Here is a 13,357-nt window from a genome sequence, read left to right on the forward strand (position 1 = left end):
AGGGGTCCCCACCATGGTCTCCTCCCCCCTCCTCCAGACCCCCTGCCCCTCCCCTGCCTCTACTTACCAGCTCCTAGTCTGGCTGCAAGCTCCGTGCTGCAGCCATCTGGGACTTTCCGAATCACCAAAGCTCAATTGGAACCTTTTAATTGGTCCCATGATTTGATTCAAATTCGGAAATTCAGCTACTGAATCACCTCTGAATCGAGTGACCACCCAAAGCCCTAGTTATTATATGTGATGCACCATACCATTTGCACCTTCTCCCCCTGCTTTTCAGATCTGCGCATGGCTAGAACTAACAAGATGAAATTCAATATCGATAAATGCAGGGTGCTACATCTCAGGAAGAATAATCAGAAAAACAAATAAAGGCAGTCCTCAGACTTACGACACAATTGGTTCCTGAAAACCGTGTCTTAAGTTGAAACGTTGTAACTCAGAACCAATTTTCTCATAAAAAATAATGTTATAAATGGGGGATTGGTTCCTGAACCAAGGCCCGATACCCTATTTTCACCAAAAATACCCCAGAATTTTGTACTCGATCAATTATAGATGAGTAATATAGCTGCATTAATGTATTTATATTGTGAATAGCAATCACATTGATTTGGAAGGACTTCTTTGAAGCAACTTTGCTGGACTTTTTGAAGGGTTCTTGGCTGGAGTCTTCTCAGGAGACTTGACTGCAGATTTTTCTGGAGTCTTGTCTGCTTTCTTAAAGAACGTGTCCAAGGAAGTTTGGACAGATGTTCTCCAGGGAGATAAGCGATGTAACAAACTTGTTCGCTGGCATGGCATTGCATTGGATCAAATGTTGTAAGTCGAAACTGGTGTTGTAAAGTTGAAACAAGGTGTCAATTTATAAGTGTTGTAAGTGCAAAACATTGTAAGTCAAGGAGTGCCTGTAAAAATGTATGACCAGTGGGATGGCAGCACTACAGAGAAGGATTTGGGAAACTTGGTAGATTAGACTCAATGAGTCTGCAGTGTGATGCCGCTGTGTGAAAGACAATGCATCCCAAAACCACATTTAATAAAAGCATTAGGTGCAAGACACAAGAGGTGATAATGTCTCTCCACTCAGAACTAGTTATGCCTCACCTAGGGTACTGTGTGCAGTTTTGGTCTCCATATTTGAAAAAATGACATGGAGAAGTTAGAGAGGGCCCAAAGGCAGGCGACAAACATGAAAAAGGCAAGTTATACAAGGAGAGGTTGAAGGAGCTAGGTATGTTCAGCTTGCAGGAAAGGTGCTTAAGAGGAAATATGACAGCAGTGTTCAAATACCTGAAGGGCAGCCATAAAGAAGAGGGAAAACATCTTTTCTTTCTTGCTGCAGAAGAGGACACAGACCAATGGCTTGATGCTGCAGTGAAGTAGGTTTAGATTGGATATCAGGAATAGCTTCTTCACTGTTAAAACAATGAGGCAGTGGAATAGACTTCACAGGGAAGTTGTGGACCCTCCATCACTGGAGATGTTCAAGAGGTTGGGCAGGCACTGGTCAGGGATGACTGAGGCATAGCTGTGTCTACATTTTACTATGGGTATTTCCAAGGCTTCTGGGCTTTGCTATTTGCCACATGGGGCTGGGAGGGAATTTCCCTCCCACCCTTCCAGCTACGTCAGGAATTTTTTAAACTATCCTCAAAGGCACTGGCTGTTGGCTGCAGCCAAACTGAGGATTGTGACTGGGGTGTGCCAGTGCTCCTGCTGTGTCTTAAACCCAGAAGTTCCTGGCTAAAGGGTCTTGCCCCTCTGTTTAGGGTCACACCAATTGCCATGTGTGGGGTCAGGAAGGAATTTTACCCCATGGGCAGATTGGCAGGAACTGTAGGGGGTTGTGTCTTCCTCTGTAGCAGGGGGCAGGAGGGGAGGCATGGCCCTCTTCCTGGGATCTCTTGAGAATATATTAACAATTTTTATAGCAGCAGGACATTAGCTGCCATGTTCCCCCTGCTTTACCCATGGCAGGTAAGGGTGTTATGTTTGGTGCTATGGCAGGGTTGACTATGTAGTTTTGCTAAGACAATGGATTTGTATGGAATGGCTTGGATAGGGATCATCCTGCCTCATGCAAAGGGTTGGACTAGATCAGGTGGTTCTCAAAGTTTTTTTGTAGCAGGACCCATTTGTATACATTGATGGCCAGTCTCAACCCAGTGTCCCACACCCCAGACCCGCGACCCCCTGCCCCAGGTCCCAGTGTGTGGGACGGGGGGGGCCCCTAAGCAGCCCCTTGTAGACTGTAACTCTGACAACCTGCAAGGGAAAAGCCAGTTTCCCATGTTTTTCTCCTTTAAAAGAGAATGCATTTTTTAAAGTTTGTGGATCTATTTTTAAAGTTTATTCATGACCCTTTCATATATTCTTGCAACCCACTTTGGGTTGTGATACACAGGTTGAGAAATGCTGGACTAGATAACCTATGGAGGTCCCTTCCAGCCCTACTTCTCTATGATTCTATGGTAAATGATATTTTTTCATAAAAATGTTTCATTACAAAAAGAAAGACATATCTAAAGCCTCCATTTCAAATGTAGAAGGCTGGTTTGATTTGCAAGCTGATCAAGGGTTCCTATCCAGTAGAAAAACAGTGAGTTCACCATTCAGGTTGCCAACATAAGGATTTACCCCTTAAAGGAGAAGGCAGTCATAATTTTCTCCTATGGACAATCCAGCTTCTTCCTCAGTCTACTGACTTGTGTGAAGATACTGTTTGCTAGATCTTTACCAGGATTGTCCCTGAATTTGGCTAACTCTACTTAACACACCTTCTATATCTAGGTGAAGAAGAATGGGCCTACTCTAGAGTTTCTAAATCCCTGTCATCTTTTCTGCTAGTGCACAGAACTGTGCATCCCATGAGAACAGTGCGGCATTTAATCCCCTCTCAAATAGTTAGATCACTGGATTATACTCCTGTCTTCACACCAACAGGCCTAGCTTCCTGACTCAGGTAGTAGTTTTATGTTTCTGGACCCACAGATCCAGGTTCAATTCCTGAAGCTGCATGGGTGTCACATGGATGACTTACTCCAATAGGCCTTTAGAGGAATGATTGTTTGAAAGTTATCTAGCTTCCTCCATGGCCCTTTGAATTATCCATCCACTTGTACTGTACATTTCACTTGTTCCGGTTCTTTAAGCCAGCTATTGCTTGAGCCTCTCATTTGTAAAGTGATGGATTCCCCCAATCATCTAGTTACTGCAAATCAATGGAGGTAGTGTGTTCAGTACTATACAGGCAGCAATTGGTAGGATCAAGATGACAGGCAATAACTCTTTTATGTTATACAGAATGTTACACACTAAACATTCATGATCAAATCTCTGGTTTTACCCAACACTTCCAGGCACATTAAATTATTTATAGACCATCAACTTTATCTAATACATTTCAACTATTTGGAAAGGGTTCAAAATTGCTCTTAATTTGTTTTTCTTCTCTTGCAGCTTTGAAAGGATCTTTCCTGATAAGTTGGACATCCATCAACTACAGAAATTATTTCTACAACACTCTTACCTTATTGTGGACCACAGTGCAGTAGTGATCTTTGCCTTTTGAACCAATTCTTCTATCCAAAAAATTGGAGGAGAAAAGATTGCTTCACCATACAAAGAAACATCTCAAGATTCTCTCTAGAAGCCCAAATCATCCACAGAAAAATCTATTTACTTTGGATGTCCTAAATGTTTAGACCATAAATCTAGAATGGAAGTAAATTACTTGGATAATGTACAGTAATATCTGGCATATACAATGGTTTCGGACCAACAGTTCATTCACTCCTTGTAGGCACACCAGCTAGATTGGTTTTAAAGTTCACAAGGAAACAAAACATAAGCATTGGCCAACATTTTCAAACATGAATGCCTAAATCCAGGTGAAAGAGACATAATAATTCAGCCCTTATTTTTTAGTCTACCTCTAGGCACTCATTTGAAAATTTGATCTAGTATTTATAGTCTTTTTGATGTTTTTGTAAGAGTTGCAAGTCATGTTTAAGATTCTCCTGCCTTAATTATTCCTTCTTAATGTTAGAAGCACCATATATTCACTTTGTCCAAGAGGACCTTACAATGAGCCTCAGAGCACATGAACATTTCTGTCTCACAAGGTTGCGTTATCTGCAGATAATTTAAGACAGGATCTTTCCCTTCAGGTGAAGGAAGTTGCAGTAGTTTAGCATTACTCTTCATATCCTCCCAAGCCCTTGCTAAACTTGTTAAACAAAGAAAAGATTAATCATCTTGTGCATTAAAAGCAAGCAGTAAAGATTTTATTTCAGAAAAAAAAAACCCACACATTTGAGAATGTTCATAAGTAAGCAACTGACTTTGAGCTGGGAGTCTTGGATTACTGATTTTGCATAAACACCAGTTTATTCTACTGCTTAACTTTCTAGTGAATAGGCAGGATAGCTTAATCTTCAGTGTGTTTACCTAATGGTTGTCTTCCAAAGAGAAAAGATAAAAGACATTTTGCCCTTCTGACTTTCCAGAGGCAAATATCTACAGAGCATTCTCTGACACAATTATTATGAGAATATATAGAAGGGGATACACTTATACATCTTCTGGCTGAAACAGCAAGAGTTCAGCAAAATATCTCACATGCATTAAACTGCCAGAGATAATTATATGAGGCTTAAATTTCCCTGGAATGAAGAAACTGCATATTAATCACCTTTAATTGCTATGTGCTGGCAAGCAGGCAACCTACAGTAAATGGCCAGCAAACTTTGGTTTGAATCTTACTTAGAATTGAGTTAAAAGGTTTCTTTTTCATTTTTAATTATATTCCAAATTGGGCTTCCTCTGAATTTAACCCTCCCTCAGAACCCCGCACAAAACAGGCAGATAGAAAAGGCCCACAAAGTAGTTCCTTTATAAACAATTCAAGATTCCTCCCATAATTCAGTTTCAACTAGAGATGGAGCAATTTTTAATAAAGCTAAGTAGAGTCATGGAAGCACAGGTTTGGGGAAAAGCGAAGTCTGATCCTATCAGAGGAAAAAAAATCTGCATCAGAAAGATGCTCAGAGATACATTTTAGAACCTCAGACATACATTTTTTTCATTGTAATTTTGCTTATGTAATAAATATCTTTAGAAGAGAACAATATTCATTATATTGTAACTGAAGGTATGTTTCTACCCCTCAAATTACAGTGCCAATCAGCACTATGTGGAGACACACCTCATTTGCTTTGCCCAAGCAACTTCCAAACTAGAAGTTATGTAGCTGTTGTAGAGTGGTGTTGTGCACATCCAGTGTGCAAGAGCACTGCAATGAAGCAGTTGCACTACTTCTAGTTCAGGACAAATGTGTGCAGAGGGAGCACACTGCATCACAATATGGTGCTGTCTGATATTGTAATCGAGCGGTATAGACAGAAGTAACTCTTACAGTAACACCTACAGATGTAACTACAGAAGTAACTGATGGTAAGAACTTTGATTCCAGTTATGTCTGTCAAGGTACTTTTGGCAGCAATGATGAGACAGCAGTCAGAATGGATAGAAGAGAACAAGGAAAATAAGTTGATGTCAACATGTTTTATGACTCTGGAAAAATGAGGAGAAAGGAGCTCAAATGAAGAGGAGATCCCAGTTAAAGTAGTTAATATTAAAGGTTACAAAAGTTGGAGCCAGGCATTTCCTTCTTTTAAATCAGGAGCAGCCATACACATCCTGTTATGCAATAGCTCATTGGTTAGAACATGCATCCAAGATGAAAGAGTTACACTTTTTCACAAGGGAAGGCAAACCTTTCCCTCCCTCACATCCCTGCAGTATCTTAACCACCAGGCTACAGACTTCTCAGAGCACTTTCAAATCATCCCGGTGAAATGGTTTCACATTGCATAAAACAGGGGTGTCAAACTCACCCTAGCCCCCCATATCTAGACCATGATGCTCTTCGGAGGCTGGATATGGATGTGGCACTAATAGGGCAGGCAGTGGTAAGGCAAGTATTATTGGTGAATGTAGGTGTTTACACAGCTGTTGTTTGCCCCTCTGCTGCTAACATGGGTCCCCAGCAGACTCTTGTGCCCTAGATTTAAGGACTGGCCACTACTTGTTCCACTCCCAAATTCCCAGACCCTGTATGAGTCCTGTGGGTCACATGATCAGCTTTGCAGGCTGGATCTGATTTGTGGCCTATAAGCTTGTCACCCGTGGCATAAAAAAATTCAAGATTCATTTGGACCAGATGGCATGAGCAGGACTGTAGTCCAATGGCACTCACCAGGAAAGAAAGAGGTCTAAGTTTCAAACTGCTCCAATTACCATTTCAGTATGTCTATTTAATATAAAACACATGACCAGCTCTTGAATCATTAAGGTAAAGAAGCATGCCATCTCTCTCCCCCCACTCCTCCTCCATGAACCTTTAGTTAGTCTATTGTTATCATTGTCATTCCACTCTACCCAGAAATGCTCAGAGCTGCTTACAACAACAGGCAATCCACAAGGTAAGAAACAGACTCCCCAGATGACATCCTAAGACTTGAAAATTCCACCGCAGCCACTCCAACTTCCCTGCCCAACACCTACTACTCAGGAAAGCAAACCCTCTGACCCATTCCAACTGTACTTCCCAACTCCCATGTATATAAAACCTCCATGTATACAAAACCTCTTTTCACTCATTCCCTCCCAGCTACCCATCCACTCCCCCGCCTCACACCCAGGGGAGATTCCTATATGGTCTATGGCTATCACCTAAAATGCATAAAACTCTTTCTTCCACAAACCAACACCATGTTAAATTCAAGAAACCCCTACACCACAAATGAAAAACCCTCTCTCCTCTTCTTCATCCCTGCCAATGGGCAATGCCATGTGTCCTCCCCAGCCTGGCAGGGACCCGTCCAAAGAGACCTGCTAACTCTGGTGGGACTTGAAGGTTGTATAGGGGGATTTCAACTCATTGCCCAATTGAAAAAAAATCAGTTGTTTGCACTTCAAATAGATGAATCAACAAATATCTTGAACAGTGCAATTTTGTGGGATTTTGTTTTTACCATGGTGGGACCAGGGTTTTTTGAAAAAATGGTTGGTGGGACACAAGGTGCAAAAGGTTGAGAACCGCTGCTGTAGAGCACACAGGCTGGACAGGTCCTTATCCCTCAGTTTGGATGGCCAAGATGGTACCTGGCCAAAGTTTCAATAGGAAGGAATAGAAGTAATCCACCCTCAGAACAGTCTGTATCATTGCAATCAGGACAATAATTTAGGATTTAGGATTTAACCCACCCCTCCCTCCTACTGGGCAAATGCTCAAACCATTAAGGCATTGCATCAGGAGAGGGGTGGGCAGCACCACCTCATCCTCCTCTTCCTTTAGTGTTCTGTTTGTGGCCTCCAGTTTGTTAGGAAAGCTTGAGAAACTCTGACTGCTATGAATGAAAGCAAGTTATCAGTGCAAAATAAGAGGATCCTCTCACCTCCAGCTGGCTCGGCACTTCATTGTAGCATTTTGCCTTCTCAGAGGTATTCTCCTCTTCCGTTTCTCTGGCAGGCTTTCTTACAGTAGTTTCACTGAGACCCTGTTAAAAGAAGCAATGCAATCTGGCATCACCTATTTGGGTAGTGAGGACACACCACTTGCACTGCACCCTATAACACCGACTTATGGAAAAAGTTCTTTTGAACTGTCTGGATATTACACACAAAATAGTTTAATGGAACACTGTCATTTGTGGAAGTTAAGTCAAGGATTTAAGTTAAGAAATACAAAATGCATCTTCTCATCATTCAAGCTTAACTCAACCCCTCTGTGTATATGCACCATGATCTAGGGCTATATCCAAACAAGGCTTGGGCAGCTACAAGATAGATGCTGCAACATTTAATGTTTAAGCACCTGGTTTCTGAAGTGGAATCCAAAACCCAGAGGGAAGTGCTTAGTCTCCCTGTACAGTGTATAGAAAATACTAAGGACTTCAGAATGAGACTGAAAACCCTGCACACTGCCTACTGCTGGCCAACAGGCAGGGCTGGACTAACCCTTTAGTAGACCCTAGGCAAAGAAACTTGTGGGCCCCTACTTTTTTCACTCAATAATTATAATATGTAAAATAAGTACAACTGGGTCCCTTCATTTAGGGCCCTTAGCATGTGCCTAGTTTGTCTACGCATTAATCTGGCCCTGCCAATAGGCAATGCTAAGCGCAGGGGTGTGTCTGAACTCCCTCTCTGGAGATTAGATATCTCAATCAGGGCTGCAGACAAGTGCCAACAGTACTCAGGATCTAGACCACGTAGCCTTTTCCTAAAAGGTATCCTAAAAGGACACTTACCTTTATTTTTATTTTTTTTTCCCAAAAGGATGAAGCAGGACTCATTGTTTACTTTTTAAAGCACAGCTGATAGTGGTGCCACCACCCAACTTCATGCACTCACCCAGGAAGTGGGAAACCTGGGGTCTAAGCCAGCCTCAGTATTGAGTTCAATCTCATTTTTTCCACTTCCCAGAAGAGTGCCCTAACCATCAGGCTATGGCTTACACTTGTCAGGGGCACTTTACCACTCCCTGTTGAGGTTGGACCACTGTGCAGAAAAAAAAAAAAATTCTTGTGGTGAGAAAGAGAAAACACTAGAGGCAGTATGATGGGTTAGGGCCCTCACCTGGGAATGATGAGTCCTGTGTTCTGATCCCTATTCCCACCACTGTTCATGCATTTTGCATTAAACAGTAACCTATCACCAGACCCTGCAAATGAGTCTGCCCCTTGCAATATTAGGACCTTACTCTCATAGCCAGCATTGTAAAACATCCACCACACCTAGACGAAAATGACAAATTAATCATTATTTAAGTGTGATTTAATTTATGTTGCAATAATAAATTTGTCTTCATTCATTCATTCATTCATTCATTCGGCTCCCCATCCTGTAGAGCTTTCACTAGGAGACACAATACTTTCATGGAAAAATCAGTCTCTAGGGCTGTGCGAAGCTTCAGTTCCTGATTTGAATTGGTGGAGATTTGGCCCAATTTGGTAGCTGAATCTCTGAATCAAAATCAAAACCCTTTAATTTCTCCAAATCGAATCAGAACCCTCCAAATTGATTTGGAGAGATTCAGAAAGATTCAGAAATTCAGACATAGAGACATCTTTAAGTGTTTTTTCTATATACCTCTAGGTAGCTCATGAGTGCTGCGATGCTGGAGCACATGGAGTGTCCCACAGAAGCACGGGGGGCTCCCCAGCACACTTGGCAGCGGACCTGGAAGTGGAGCAGAAGCACTTCCCATCCACTTCTGGGTCCTTCAGGGAGTGTGCTAGGGGGCCCCCCCGTGCTTCCCTGACTCGATGACAGGTGCCTCCTAGGTCTACTGGGGGCACCCGGGGTCCCCCTGCAGCCAATCTCCAAGCTGCGGAGGTGCGGAGGCCCCCCCAGTGCACTCCCCAGGAGACCCGGAAGTGGACCAGAAGTACTTCCCATCCACTTCTGGGTTCACCGCCAAGCATGTGGAGGTCCTCCCCGCACTCCTGTGGGATGCTCAATCTGCCCCACCATCTCAGCATTCACAAGCCATGCCTGGTACCTTGAGATATGTAGAAAAAACTTTTAAAGCTGCATCTATGTCTGAATCGCTGATTCTCCAAATCAGCATCAAATCTTCAGATTTGGATTCAGCTGAATCGAATCAGGGACAGTGATCCAAATCAATGAATCAAATCACTGTCCCCGATTCGGGCCAAATCCAAATCTGAATCAAATAGGGCCTGCTTCGCACACCCCATCAGTCTCCCACTTACCTTCTAACTGAGAGCGATAGTCAGCAGAAATGTAATGTACTTACAAGTTTTTGCTGAGTCTCTCTGAAAAGAGGCCACCCCTCAGCAAAGAGAGTGCCATGGCCATGGCCTGTGCCCCATAGTGAAGCACAGGACTGATTGTGCCATGAACCCTGGCTTAGTTAAAAAGGAGCAGCTGGCGATCTTGCAAGAGAAAAGCTAATAAAATCCCATGTTGGTCCTAAGAATGAGCAACTCAATGGCTTTGAGAGAGGCTCTGCTGTAGGACCTGATAGGAAATCACCACACCAGGAACACAGGCACTCTTCTCCTGGAGTTAGAGATAAACTGGCCTCCACATGCATGGAATTAGCTGACCCTTTTCCTCCCACCCTGCTTGCCAACTTTCTTCACCTCAGACACACCTGCTCTCTATATCCTCACAGCCTATAGCTTAAGTGTGACCTCCCCCAGACAATCTCTTGCAAAGCAGGGGATGAGTGATGGGATGCCTTCAAATGCACAGAACATTCATTTCCCTTATGGTACAATGCAAAGCTTTAATTACAATTTTGGCAGCACCAGCAAACATCCAGGCTTGACATATGTTATGTCTCTGTGGGGAAAGTATGAGGACGCAAATGAAGCGTTGTTATACTGCAAGGAAGATTAACATGGTGAATGAAGTTTCCTTATCCACAGATGATAGAAGTAAATGCCAACAGTCTGTCAGTGGAAATGTGTCCTGTGGGTATTGACCCTGTGGGATAAGAGGAGCCCTTACTTGTTATTTCTTCATTTCCTAGGGCTTGTACTGAGGAGACGTCACATCTCATCCCATTTAAATAAACCTTTTGTTTATGGAGTGAAGCATGCAACAATGAATTGTGCTTCAATTATGGGCGTGGTTAAGAACCACCTTTACCCATGTCATTTATCTCCATCAATACTGCTTCTATTTTTATTTCAGAGTCTTTGTCAACTTCAGTTATGATTTTGCCTGAATAAGTCTGTGGAGATGAACTACACGTTTCAAAAATGAAGGGAGGAGTCACACAGGAACTGTGAAAGAGCAAAAAACATACCTCTGGGTTGAATCCAAAAGGTACAAAAAAAACCCAATGTGATGGTGGGAACTGCAAAATTTTATTTCCACATTTGGACAGAATGTCATAACTCACTCTTGGCTCCACCCTCAGTGTTTAATAAGATCAACCTTAACCCATGACAATAAAAATATATCATGTCATCAGGTGTTGCACAGATTAAACTATGAGGAGAGAGATTGATGATGAGCCCAGAACTGAGAGAAAAGGTATCAGCTGATCCTTCCTGGTATTTGTTTTCCCTCGTGATAAAAGGCAGGATAACTCAACTGTAATTAAAGCCACTTAGCATGATCCCTCATTTCCTCTAATATTATACCAAGGATCACTTGTCATTTGCTTTTACATGTAGACCCCAGACCAGTCTTTTACCATATCTTTACCGTTTGAGCAGCAAAAATGGCTTCACATTAATTTATGAAGAGAGGGGCTGAAATGCTGAATTCTATGCAAATGGCTGCAAAAGTGACTATTTTCTACTTCAGACTCCAGAAAAATTGCCAAGTTTAAGTTGAGCACAGTTCAGAGACAAACATAACAGCTGCATTCCTAATGCATTATTGTATTTTACCGTTTATTCTTTAGCTAATCCAGAAACACAAAAAATGAATTGTAAGGCTAGAGAAGGGTTGTATAGGAAACAGAGGGAGAATGGCATCTCTTGCTTCATTATTAGAAGCTGTCCCTGTGCCTAATACAGAAGTAGATTGCTGAGGGATCTTATATCTGGTTAGGGAGGAAGTTACAACTGTAACAATTAGCATCAAATTATTTAATGTTTCATCTTGAGAAAGAAAAACATGACATTTTCCCTTTATGAACTTTCCTCCAGTAGCAGACAAGTAAAATAGAGGGAATAATTGTGTACACCTGAGGCATTAGTAAAGAACAGAATGATCAATAGCCAGCAGTAGTTTCTACAAGCTTTGTTCTCACTCAAGTAAAGTCATAGTTTTGTTCTACATAGTGCCACCTGGTGCTAACTACAATAGGAGGAACAAAATATGATATTCATCAGTATGGATTAAAAGAAATGGCATGTGATCTCATTGAAAGAATCTGAGGTCTGAAGAGATGACTACACTGCTGCAGAAGTTTGATCTGCAATCTATGAATGACAATTAAGTTGCACTCCATTGTGCAGTATTCCCCATAGGTTTCACAGGAGGCATCATCTAACTTTGGTAGCAGACAGTGCGGGGAGGATCATGTTGAATCATTGACCCTGAGCACTTCGGTGAGTGATACCCAGGTTGATCCCTTGGCTTTTGCTTGACAGGTGACCAAAGCTGGGGGTAATGCAGAAACATCTGATTCAACCCCCAGATAGAGGGATCCCATCTCCTGGTGCTCTACAGAGACTCCTCTGGTCAGGCAAAGTGGCAACACTGATAGGTGCCAGACTGTGTAGACAAAACAGGGGTTTACTTCACCTTAAATTGAAACAGTGGGTTTTTAAAAACACCGCTTCAATTTAAGGCAAAGTAAACCCCCATGTCATGTACACCCATGTCTCACCTGCCTCACCAGTGGCGGGGGAGGGGGGGGGGGGCTGGTCCACACCGGGAAGGGGGGGGCGAGCTGCTACAAGCCAGTACTGTTCTAACATCTGAGAAGGTTAATGTGTAGCTCTCCTGAAGAATTTATGCTAGTTCATTTAACTGTTGCTAGCAGAAACTAAGCTCCTAGAAGATATCCACCATAGAGTATACAAATACTACAAGTGAGTTTGAAAAATGTTTTCATGAACTGAAAGTCTGATGCAGGGCCTCAAATATTAACAAGCCACTCATCTCCAAGACCTTGAACCAACTTTTGGGATACTCGGAACCCAGGATACCACACTTTGGAGATATTTGATAAAAAAAACAGAGCAGGCCAGCAATGAATCGAAACATTTCATAAGGTATGCTCTGTGGAAGGTAAACCTGATCATCCAAACAAAAGAAACCTCAGACTAAAGGAGAGACTTAATAAGGGGGAGAAACCAACAAAACAAACCCTCCTCCCCCCAAAAAACCCAACAACTTTCCTGAAGATGCTTATCTGCATAAAGCAAGTGAGGGAGAATGTGAGGAGAACAGAAACACGAAAATAGCCGTCTTAGATGGAATGAATCAATACGGCTTCTTTGATTTCATTCATGTAAGGATCAGGTTCACAGAATTCAAAAGCACAACAGGACTGGATTTCAGAAAAACAAATTTTGAAGAACGCAGGAACTGGACTACTTTCCAGTATGAAAACGTAGGCAAATAGAGTAGAAAAGTAGGAAGAGGCTTGGCAGTGCTAAAAGACAACCTACCTAAAGCACAACTGAACACAGTTTTTCTGAGAAGTAAGAATGCAAAACACAAGAAGTGGCCAATACTATTTCAAATGAGATAGTTGCTGCAAATACAAAAGAAAGAAGGTAGTGAATATGCATATAAATACACAAAGAAGGTTTGCATCAAAAATGAAAGACAGCACAAGGGGTTAATGCTA

The 13,357-nt window shown here is 42.3% G+C and overlaps 1 protein-coding gene across 2 annotated transcripts in view; it reads right to left on the reverse strand.

Moving 5' to 3' along the window:
- ARHGEF4 (Rho guanine nucleotide exchange factor 4) overlaps positions 1-13,357 on the reverse strand; it is a 385,996-nt gene that overhangs the window by 306,870 nt on the left and 65,769 nt on the right. For both annotated transcript variants that reach the window (XM_014522338.2, XM_025209647.1), the window contains exon 3: positions 7,464-7,565. In XM_014522338.2, the coding sequence (XP_014377824.2) occupies positions 7,464-7,565 (102 nt within the window). The remainder of the gene's footprint in view (positions 1-7,463; positions 7,566-13,357) is intronic.

This window comes from Alligator sinensis, unplaced genomic scaffold, assembly GCF_000455745.1.
Source record: "Alligator sinensis unplaced genomic scaffold, ASM45574v1 scaffold237_1, whole genome shotgun sequence".
Lineage (NCBI taxonomy): Eukaryota > Metazoa > Chordata > Crocodylia > Alligatoridae > Alligator > Alligator sinensis.